Genomic DNA, 10,519 nt, shown 5'->3' with positions numbered 1-10,519 from the left:
TTTGGCTGTCTAAAAATGTGCTATTTTCACTGTTCCTGCAGCAATATGTCTAAAAAAAAATAAAAAGTAATTTTATTTGACTCATCATTGGCCCCTCAATCACTTCATATTGAAATTATATGAATTAAATGTTTTTTTTTACTTCAGAGTTCCATTATTTTAATGCTGACGACGTTCTGTATAACTCGTATTTTACCTGAAATCCAGAAACAAATAAATTCGTACTTTTATTTCCAAAAAATGTAATCTAAATACCTTTTCAGCTCTTTGGTTCTAACAAAATTTGATCAAACTTTAAGATTTCAATTGATTTTAATAATTTTATATTTTTCCTAAACTTCTCATGTATTTCCATGAACAATGATGGGCTTGTTTAGAGGCTTGTCTGAACCCTCACAAGCAAAAGTCAAAAGTTCTTTCCTTCTCTTGGGTGATGGTGCAGATATTGAGATGCAAAGTAAGCATCAGAGAAGCTGATTAATCTCTGGTGTTTTATTAACATGAACCCTCAGCTCCCTCGAGTTTAAGGCTTTGTGGTGCTTTGACACTCTCTCACTAGAGTTAATATATTTATAGGCACCATATTGAAGCTTTTTTTTACAATGATAGAGCAGACAAACTTCTTTTTTTCTTTTGGTTCTGTGGAGGAGAGTCGCAGAACATCGCGCTCTTTCAGCAGAAAGACTACCATGTCTGACTCGTCCAAAATAAAGACACAGCTTACTTGAGACTGGCTGTTGGAGCTGCTGCAGAGTCTCAGGATTCTACTGGACCCAGCTGGCAGGATAAAAACTTTAAGCTTATGGGTGCGGGACTTCAGACCACTGTGTCGTCTTTACAAACTGTCTTTTACATCGTTCTGGTGGTGCTGGGCATTCTGGGTAATACCACTGTCATTGTGGTTATTGGGAAGAGTGTTATGATGGACCGCAGTGTGCCTCACAACTCAAACATCATCATCATAAACATGGCAGTGTCCAACCTGATGGTTTCGGTCATGAGGAATATTCTGCTGGTCATGTCAGATTTGGGGATCCAGGTACGTAAAATTTAAATTCACATCATTAAAGCTGGGTGTGGAAGTAAACTGTCATTTCTTCTTATCTCTTAAACTAAACAGATTTATTTCTTGTAAATTTGCAGTTCGTGAGAATATTTTTTGGAAAAACCAGCAAAGATGAAACAAAATGGTGCATCTTCTCTACAGCTGTTTCTGTCCAAAGAACGGTGTCAGTTCCTCATGGGGGTCTGGGTGTGGCTGCGATCGGTCAATGTGTGGTCCACGTTCTACCTCAGCGTGTTCCACCTCCAGACTCTGAGGCGCGTGGCTCCTTCGGTTGGAAACCTTCAAGCTTCTCGAGGCGTTCCGAAGGCTCTGCTGCTCAACCTGCTTTCCATTTGGCTCGTCAACCTTCTTTACTCCATTCCTGCACATATCTTCTCCACTAATGGCAATGCAAACAGCACTGAGGTGAGAGGAATAGACTTGATGCATTCTGGGACTTATCCTGTTTTTTATATATTTTAAGCTTATGTGCCGGAACAATTGACAAAAGTTTAAAACACAACATGTCAAAGTCGAGGCCCGGGGCCGGATCCGGTAATTAGCCCTCCAGATCATTTCATTTTATCGTTGTTAATGACCTGATGTTATCTTGTGCTCATTTCTTATTTTTATGATTTTAACAAAAAATATTTTTACGGAGAGTAAAATATTGAAAGTTATTTAAGGTTTAGGTTGATTTATTCTAGAATAATATTTCTTCCCTTTTATTATTCATAATTATGTTAAAAAGTTACAGTTTTAAAGTTTTAAAATTTGGTATTCTGCATACTTTTTGGACTATTTTGGCATTTACTAAGATTTTTTAGGCTGTTTTGGAGTTTAGCTAATATTTCAGCTGCATGCTAGTTGTTCTAGCTAATTTAGATTTTTTCTTAAGTTTTTTAGGCTATTTTGGAGTGAGGCTAATATTTAAATGCTAACTATTGAGGCTAATTTAGGCTTTTTTCATTTTTTAGGCTATTTTGAAGTTTAGCTATTTTCTGCATCTACATGCTAGCTGTTTTGGCTAATCTAAGTTTTTTTTTTGTTTGTTTTTTATGCTGATCTTTCTATTTAGCTAATGTTTTAGCTAACTTCAGCGTTTTTAGCTATCAATTTCAGCATCTTCAGCAGCCAAATTCAGCTCACACCATTCACACTAGTATTATTGCAGGTAATGCTATATATCTAGTTCATAATTATGTTAAAAAGTTATGGTTTTAATGTTTTAAAAATTGGTATTCTACTTTTTGGACTATTTTGGCATTTACTAAGATTTTTTTAGGCTGTTTGGGAGTTTAGCTAATATTTCAGCTACATGCTAGTTGTTTTAGCTAATTTATACATTTTTTTAAACTTTTTTTGGCTATTTTGGAGTTAGGCTAATATTTACATGCTAACTATTGAGACTGATTTAGGCTTTTTATCATTTTTTAAGGTTATTTTGAAGTTTAGCTTTTTTTTCAGCTACATTCTAGCTGTTTTGGCTAATCTTAGTTTTGTTTTTTGTTTGTTTTTTATGCTGATTTGGACGGAAGAGGATTAGGGCCACTGAAAAAAAAAAAAAGCCCATGAAAAATTCTAACTTTTTTCTCAGAATTCTGACTTTAATCTCAGAAATGAAGTCAGAATTTTTCATGGGCTTTTTTTTTTCAGTGGCCCTAATCCTCTTCCGTAGATTTGCCACATAGCTAATGTTTTAGCTAACTTCCGCGTTTTTAGCTATCAATTTCAGCATCTTCAGCAACCAAATTCAGCTTACAGCATTCACACTGGCATTATCACAGATAATGCTATATATCTAGTTCATAATTATGTTAAAAAGTTACGGTTTTAAAGTTTTAGAAATTTTGTTTTAATTTGTTCAACCAATGTTTATCCTGTTCGACTCTTGACCTAAGGTGTGTTTTGGATTTTGGCCCCTTGTGCGATTGAGTTTGACACTCCTGCATTATTACATTACATTCATTTTTAGTGTTTTTTGATTTTCTAAAATATAATTCAGTTCAGATTAAGTTTAATTTATATGCAAGTTTATACAAAACAAAAAACATGAAATAAAAAAAAATAAAAAAATGAGAACAGTTCTCTTTCCTGAACACAAATGTTGAAAACCCTCAAGATAAGAAAAGAAAAAATAATATTGCAGATTTCATCCATTAAAGAAACCTTCATTACGGCCTTCATTTCAAAGTAATCCAAAATCTTCTTTTCTCCCTACCTCTCCATTTATCCCTCCAAACCAAGCAGAGTTAAGGCCACTAGAAAGTTTTGTAAGCCAGTAGATTTTTGACAACTGGCTATGAGCCATGCTAGCGCTAACGACCAACCGTTACAGAACCAAACATGGGCGGGGCTTTTATACTGGACCTGCAGAGCGTGATGACGTGAAACTTCTGGGACTTACATTAGTTGACCAATCACAAAATTAATCTGCAATACCTTGTTTCAACCTGCAGGGGGCAGCACACAGGCAGTTTTTGACTATATTTTCAGGAATTAAACAAGTCAAATTTAATTTGTCAAAAATTTGGCACCAACCAACAGAAAGCACTTTTAAGGCCTCATTTATGGAGCTTAACAGCCAAATAAAGTTGGTGTAGTGTTTGGTGACCCTTTAAAGGGGACATGCTACACCCAAAAGTCATTACTTACAATTAAATGTAAATTCAGAGCACCAGAAGCAAGCGCTTCTCCTCCACGGCACAGCGCGACGCAGAACCCCTTCGCAACTGAGGGCTTTGTATCCATACGCAAAAAATATTTATTTCGGACACAACCCAAGCCAATTCAAGTGGAGGAGAAGGGACGAATTTGGATTGAGCCCAAGTGTCTGCTCTTCTCTTCTCTTCCCTCAGACCCTGATGTTGATCAGCAGCACAACACGCCCCCTGCTGGGCTGTGTGTGGAACTTCCCGTCCAGCTACAGCGGCCTGGCCTACGCCACCACGTCCATGGTGATCCATGAAACCCTGCCTATCGTCTTGATGACCGGGACCAACCTGAGCTCCCTTTACACGCTTTACACTTACGGCAGGACCAGGAGCTCAGTTCAAGATGCACCAGTCGTAAAGCGGGTACCAGCTGAGAGACGAGCTGCCAAGGTAAGACAGAGAAACGGTCTCACAGACATTAACAGATCTGTTGCTGGATTATGTAAGTTTCCTTTTCTTGTTTTCCAGGTTATTCTTATTCTTGTTTTGCTCTTCATTGTTTGTTGGGGAACCAGCGTTACATCTGTGAACTACTTCAACTACAACCGAGGCACCTCATCCGAGTTCCTGCTGGTCATCGCTCGCTTTGCCAACATCATCTTCATCGCCTTGTCTCCTGCTGTTCTCGCAGTCGGCCATCGTGGGCTGCGTTCTTGTATCAAGTCATCACTGACTTACTGACAAAACTGCCCGGCAACAGCACACTGCTGAAAACCTGAATCTGCTGAGATTCTATAGCTTTGTACAAAAAGGACAGAATGTTTGTTGTTTTTAAAACATATCCAAAACCGGATTAACTCAGGTTTGGATGAGACAAGGGGATTTCGTTCCATTGAAGAAAAATAAGAGTTAACGATTGCTACAAGAAAACACAGATGGAGGATGATATTCTGAAAAACATCTTTCTTTATGCTTGCAGAACTTTACTGTTTGTTCAAATCAGGAAAAAAAATCCTGAAGAATAGATTTGTAGCCCTGCAGAATCTCATTTGTTTTAAAAAAAAAAGCAAAAAAAGGCTCTAATAACAATAAAAGTTTTTTTTCCATTCCTTTTCTAGTCTCTGATTGAGTATGAACTCGTAATGCATATAATTTGGACTCAGCAACCACTTTATTAGACACACCTGTCCAACAGCTCGTTAATCTAAATTTCTGATCAGCCAATCACATGGCAGCAACTCACTGCATTTAGTCATGTAGACATGGTCAAGACGATCGGCTGCAGTTCAAACCAGCATCAGAATGGAGAAGAAAGATGATTGAAGTGACTTTGATGGTTGTTGGTGCCAGACTGGGTGGATTGACAGTTTCAGAAACTGTAGATCTAAGTGGGATTTTCACCCACAACCGTCTCTAGGGTTTACAGATAGTGAAAAAAAGAGAAAATATCCAGTGAGCGACAGTTCTGTTGATGTAGGAGGTCAGAAAAGAATGTCCAGACTGGTTCCAGCTAATAGAAAGACAACATTAACTCAAATAACCACTGGTTACAATCGAAGTCTCAACGCACAGATGGACCACAGCAGCAGAAGAACACACCAGGTATCACTCCTGTCAGCTAAAAACAGGAAAGTGAAGCTACAATTTACACAGACTCACCAAAACTGGACAAAAGACGAATGTGAATAGTCTGGATTTCTGCTCCAACATTCCGATGGTAGGGTCAGAATTTGGCATCAACAACATGAAAACATGGATCCATCCTGCCTTGTGTCAACGGTTCAGGCTGGTGGTGGTGGTATAATGGTGTGGGGGTATTTTCTTTGGGCTCCTTAGAACCAATTGATCATGGTTCCAACTCCACAGTCTACCCGAGGATTGTTGCTGACCATGTCCATCCCTTTATGACCACAGAGCAGCATCTTCTGATGCTACTTCCACCATGTCCTGAAGCTGGAATCATCTCAGACTGGTTTCTTGAACATGACAATGAGTTCACTGGACTCCAATGACCTCCACAGTCACCAGAACCCAATAGAACCTTTGGGATGTGGTGGAACAGAGATCGGTATCATGGATGTTCAGCCATCATGTCAATGTGGACCAAGCTCCCTGAGGACTGTTTCCTTGTTGAATCTATGCCACCAAGTGGCCGATGAGTTTTCAATTAAAAATTTGAGAATTGTACAAATAATTCTATAGAAGAAATGTAGTGTATAATTTCACTAGACAGACATCAATCCAGCCTCATTCTCTTCTATCATTTAAGGTTTTACACTCCCTAACATTTATGACCTTCATCTCCTGTTGAACATCAAAGACTTTTAATTTCTTCTTCTGCGGGGACTTGACTGTCCTTCCCGTGTCTTTGTCTGAACAGTGAAAAGCTTTAGTCCACACCAGAATCATACTCGTGATTTTCTTTCTCAGCTTGCCGTGTCCCAGAGCCACCACCATGGGACTGAACCCCACAAACGTGGAGGCAGAGAAGTGGGCCACCGTCAGCAATCCTTCTGCGTGGAGCCCTCTGTTGTGGTTGTAGTACGTCACCGCGGCGACTTGCAGAACCCAGCACACCACAAAGAGAGCGACCAGCGACATGATTACGTGAGCTGCTTTACGTTCGGTGGCGGCGTGCTTGTTGAGCTCTCCGTGGCTTCCCCCTGACTCCATGGAGGAGGTCACAGCTCGGATGTGTTTGGCCAAGGCGTGGAGCGTGGATACGTTGGTGCAAATCATCAGAAGCAGGGGAAAGACTTCATTAAGAGCAAGGGAAGTGAAGGCAAAGGCAGAGCCTTGCTGGATGCTGGGGAACTCCCATATACAGCCGAGCAGAGGCCTGGTCGTGGAGCTTATCACCATCAGATCCACGGTGGTATTGTTGTGAACATGAGTGGTATAAACCAGAGCAGGGATGGAGAAGGCCAAGTTAGCTCCCCAAACTAGTCCCAGAACAATCCACACTCGCCGCCTCTCCTTCTGTAATACAAGAGGACCGAATGAGACGTGATGTCGCTTCAAAGTGGTGCAGTGGAAGATGCTCAGCGTGAGAGTCACCCAGCAGCCCACAGCTCGCCACCACATCCACAGCAGCATGAAGACTCTGCACCAACCAGGAGACAGAGACACATCCAAGCCCAGGTCCGACACAAAAATAGGGACCGTGCGGAAAAGGGAGGTCAGCAGGTTGGCCAGGGACAGGTGCACCAGGATGGTGTCGGACGGAGACAGCCTCCCAGGTGGAGTTTCAAAAGCTGACTGGAACACCTGGGAAGAAAAAATGCCAAACGGAGGTCAAAAAAGAAGTTTAAAAACCCTACCCAACGATGAGGAACTTTTCTTACCACATATATGACCAACATGTTTCCCAGAATGCCAGAGAACACCAGTAGCCCAAACAAAACAGCATCTAAAGTGAGAACTTTTGACATGACTTCATCTTCTGCTCAGACGATCAGCTTTCTGTGTGTGTGTGACACAAGTCTACTGTTTTATACCGACCAATCAGGGAAAACAAGCCTTTGCTGAGCCCGCTCACGGTCCATTGAACCCAACCTGTTGGCACTTTCCATGTTACCGCCATGCGTCACTCATCAGTGCCAAAATGCGTTCTCTTCATCTGTAGCTCACGTCTAGAGGACGTTTCATTTTAAACTCTAAACACCCAAATGTATATAAAAAAATTGAAATAGACCCTTAAAGTAACTTTGGAGAAGAATTGGATTAATGCACATTTGTATCAATTGGCGTCAAACGGGTTAAAAACAGGAAAGGATCACAAAAATGTTCAATTATAAGGTGATCAGACACATTTGACCAAAGTTCTCATAAAAGCTGATCTCAGTCAAAGTAGCCCAACAGCTTCAGCACTTTTGATCCTTCTAGTCAGTCATTCGTACTCTCCCTTGGTATTAATTATTCAAGCGTTTTCTCTTGGGAGACAACAACTAGAGCTTGAAGTGAATCATCTCAGCAAACGTTAATAATTTAGACTCCACCTTTGATTTATAATACTGAATATTGTGTCTGGAAATTTGTATTTATGTAAAATGTTTTTCCTAAAACTAAAAAAAATAATTGGGATTTTGGCTTTTTTCTTGACAATTGTGAGATGTTTTGATGATCAGGAAATTTGAGTTTCACAGTTTTCAGTTTCTTGTAGAAGAGGGCTGTGTTCAAACAAACGGAGCTGATTGGCAAAAAAAGGCAAAGAGAGCAGATGGATTCATAGATTTAATGTCCCTTTTCTGCTACAGCAGATCCAGAATAAATTCAAAGGAAGGAATGTTTATTGTGTGAATCCTTAGTGATTCTCCTGCTCCTTTCCGTACGTTTTTCGACACATAAAACTCACACTTTCTGCGATTTCAGCAATTTTGGTATCAAAACGTTCAGCTCGTTCGGAATATTACTGCTTGTATTTTTGGTTTTCATAAACTTCACAGTTTTTGAAATACTGAGCAAAGTATGCTTAATAAGAAATGAATGAGAAAGTCTTAAAATGTCAATATTTTAGGTAGATTAGCAGAAAAACCTCCTGGTAATTTAAAAAAAATAGAATTTATCTAATATTTTATTAACATGCTAATGGTTTTGGCTAATTTGTTATCTACTGGGGATTTGGGGCTAATTTAGAGTTTTGCTTATATTTTAGCAACAGTCGGACGTTTTTGATTAATTTAGTTTACTGAGGAATTTTTGGATATTTTGGAGTTTAGCTAGTAGTTAAGCAATGTGCTAGCTTATTTGGCTAATTTGGCATCAACTAAGATATTTTCTTTATGCTAATTTCGAGCTTACCTAATATTTTAGCAACGTACTAACAATTTTGGCTAATTTGTAATCGACTGAGGTTTTTATACGCTAATTTAGTGTTTAGCTTATATTTTAGCAACAGGCTAATGTTTCTGACTGATTTAGTTTACTGAGGAATTTTAGGCTTTTTGGAGTGTAGCTAGTATTTAAGCAACTATCTTGCTTAGTAGATGCTAATTTAACATCTACTAAGGTTTTATGGGCTAATTCAGAGTTTAGTTAATATTTAAGCAACACACTAAATATTTTAGCAAAATTAGCATTAGAGATTTTTAAGCAATTTGACTACCAATTTTTCAGAAATATAGATCAACTTCAGCACTCTTTAACAAAATTTCCAGTCTTTTAGCAAATTTTATATTTTGCAAATAACTTTTGTATTTTTATCAAATCCCTTCATCAATTACAGCAAATAGCTTCCCAATTTTCATCAAAAAGCTTCAGCATCTTCAGCGACTAAGCATTCACACTAGCATTATCGCAGAAAATGTAACTTTTAGGGTTTTTTGTGTGACTCTTGTTAAACTTGATGTTTGCCAAAACAGCTAGCATGCAAATATAAGCCTAGCTTCGGCCTAAAAAACTACCGGTAATAAAAAACTAATTTAGCCTAAACAGGTAGTAGCTGAAACATATATATGACAATGGATACATGAGTAAATTAAAGATAGAAGCCAGTTAAGATCTGACTCCTTTTGTTCTCTTGTTTGTTGTTTTTTTTTTGTCTCCTGTCTGTCCGTTTTGTGTTTGTTTTGTGGATGTTGTAATATCATCTTTATTGGTTTATAGTTTTTGTTGTTGTTGTTTTTAACCATTAAATGTTTGTGGTTTTGCAAACGTCTCATGTGACATTTTCATAACACATTGCTGCACAGAAGCTGCTCCTGTCAGACACTTGGAGCTGCCATGTGTGGGATGATGACTCACTAACACCGAGCGCTGAGGACTACAAATATTTTTGTGCTCGCACCCCCGCTACCAGGCTCTCCGAGACGCGCGCTCCCTGGCGTGCACCCTCACACAGCAGGCATCAAAGAGAAGAAGCAGGCCGGAGTGATGGCAGAACGCTGGACTTCCCTGGATCCGCACTAACCAGTAGGTGAGTAAAAAAAAGCCATTTCTTCGTCATTTCTTTTTGCACATGTGTCAGGATTGAGATTTCTTGGTTTTACGCAGATCTCCCCGCGCGCGCTGGTGTGGATCTGGTCTCATGGCCGCGCGCCCTGCACCGCCGCGCTTCTGAGGAGATGGCATACCGACGAAAAGCATCCCTGCCCGCCTTGTCGACGCTGCTGTTCTGCATCTTGGCGGGTCAGACCGCTGGATCCCATCGCAGCGGCTCGTCATCATCATCATCATCATCATCCTCATCTACAGCCTCTCCACAGGAGAGAGGCTGGATCCGTGGAAGGACGGCCCCTAACACTCTCAGTCATGCTTCCAATTCTTCTGGGAGCGGGCCTGCAGCCCCCTCTGTCAACACCAGCTCAGACCGCGTCCTGTCTGCCGGGTTTGGCCTTCGGGGGCCGGAGGAGGGGGTGTCACCGGTCTGCGCCTACAGGGTGATCGAGGGGGGCATTTGGGGGCAGCTGTGCTTTCGGCGCACACAGTTCGGGTTCCAGTGCCGCAAAGGAGACTGCAGGAGCCGAGTGTCTGCGGGGGACTTGGCGGCCAACATTCTCACCAACGGCAGCGTGCTGTTGCAGTGGACGGACGGGACGGGCGCCACCGCCGCCGCTGTTTTTGGGGAGCGGCGCAGGCGCAGAGGCTTCGAGCTCAGCTGCTGGTGGAACGGGAGCTACACCCAGTTCGAGTGCGCCGGCGTGCAGCTGGGGTCGGGCTGCAGGGACTTCCTGCTGACGGAGCTGCACGAGAACATCCCCTACCGCATCTGCGTGCGCGAGCGGGACAGCGCGGGGAGCCGGCGGGACTGCGTGGAGTTCACGCTGCCGCCATCCGGGATGCAGGACATCGTCATCGCCATGACAACGGTGGGAGGAGCCAT

General features: G+C 41.3%; 3 protein-coding genes across 3 annotated transcripts in view; 2 read left to right on the top strand and 1 right to left on the bottom strand.

The window, feature by feature from the left end:
* The first annotated feature begins 365 nt into the window (after positions 1-365).
* LOC112145110 (olfactory receptor class A-like protein 4) lies at positions 366-4,755 on the top strand. The gene is made up of 3 exons (XM_036212123.1): positions 366-1,039; positions 1,208-1,471; positions 3,904-4,755. The coding sequence occupies exons 1-3, from the start codon at positions 803-805 to the stop codon at positions 4,438-4,440; spliced, it is 1,038 nt and encodes a 345-aa protein (XP_036068016.1). The 5' UTR covers positions 366-802; the 3' UTR covers positions 4,441-4,755.
* A 1,003-nt stretch (positions 4,756-5,758) lies between these two features.
* LOC112145109 (olfactory receptor class A-like protein 4) lies at positions 5,759-7,130 on the bottom strand. Its single transcript, XM_024270154.2, has 2 exons — positions 7,044-7,130; positions 5,759-6,966 (listed from the first exon to the last, which is right to left on the bottom strand). Exons 1-2 carry the CDS (start codon positions 7,128-7,130, stop codon positions 5,947-5,949), a joined length of 1,107 nt encoding a protein of 368 aa, XP_024125922.1. The 3' UTR covers positions 5,759-5,946.
* A 1,970-nt stretch (positions 7,131-9,100) lies between these two features.
* Positions 9,101-10,519, top strand: part of fndc10 (fibronectin type III domain containing 10) — a gene marked incomplete in the record, with an annotated part of 1,874 nt that continues 455 nt past the window's right edge. Inside the window, 2 exon segments of the mRNA XM_024270409.2 lie at positions 9,101-9,609; positions 9,691-10,519. Of these exon segments, the coding sequence (XP_024126177.1) occupies positions 9,762-10,519 (758 nt within the window).

The sequence above is a fragment of the Oryzias melastigma genome, linkage group LG5 (assembly GCF_002922805.2).
Source record: "Oryzias melastigma strain HK-1 linkage group LG5, ASM292280v2, whole genome shotgun sequence".
NCBI classification, from domain to species: Eukaryota; Metazoa; Chordata; class Actinopteri; order Beloniformes; family Adrianichthyidae; genus Oryzias; species Oryzias melastigma.
The sequence above is the reverse complement of the archived record's forward strand: the minus strand, read 5'-3'. Positions and strand labels throughout refer to the sequence as shown.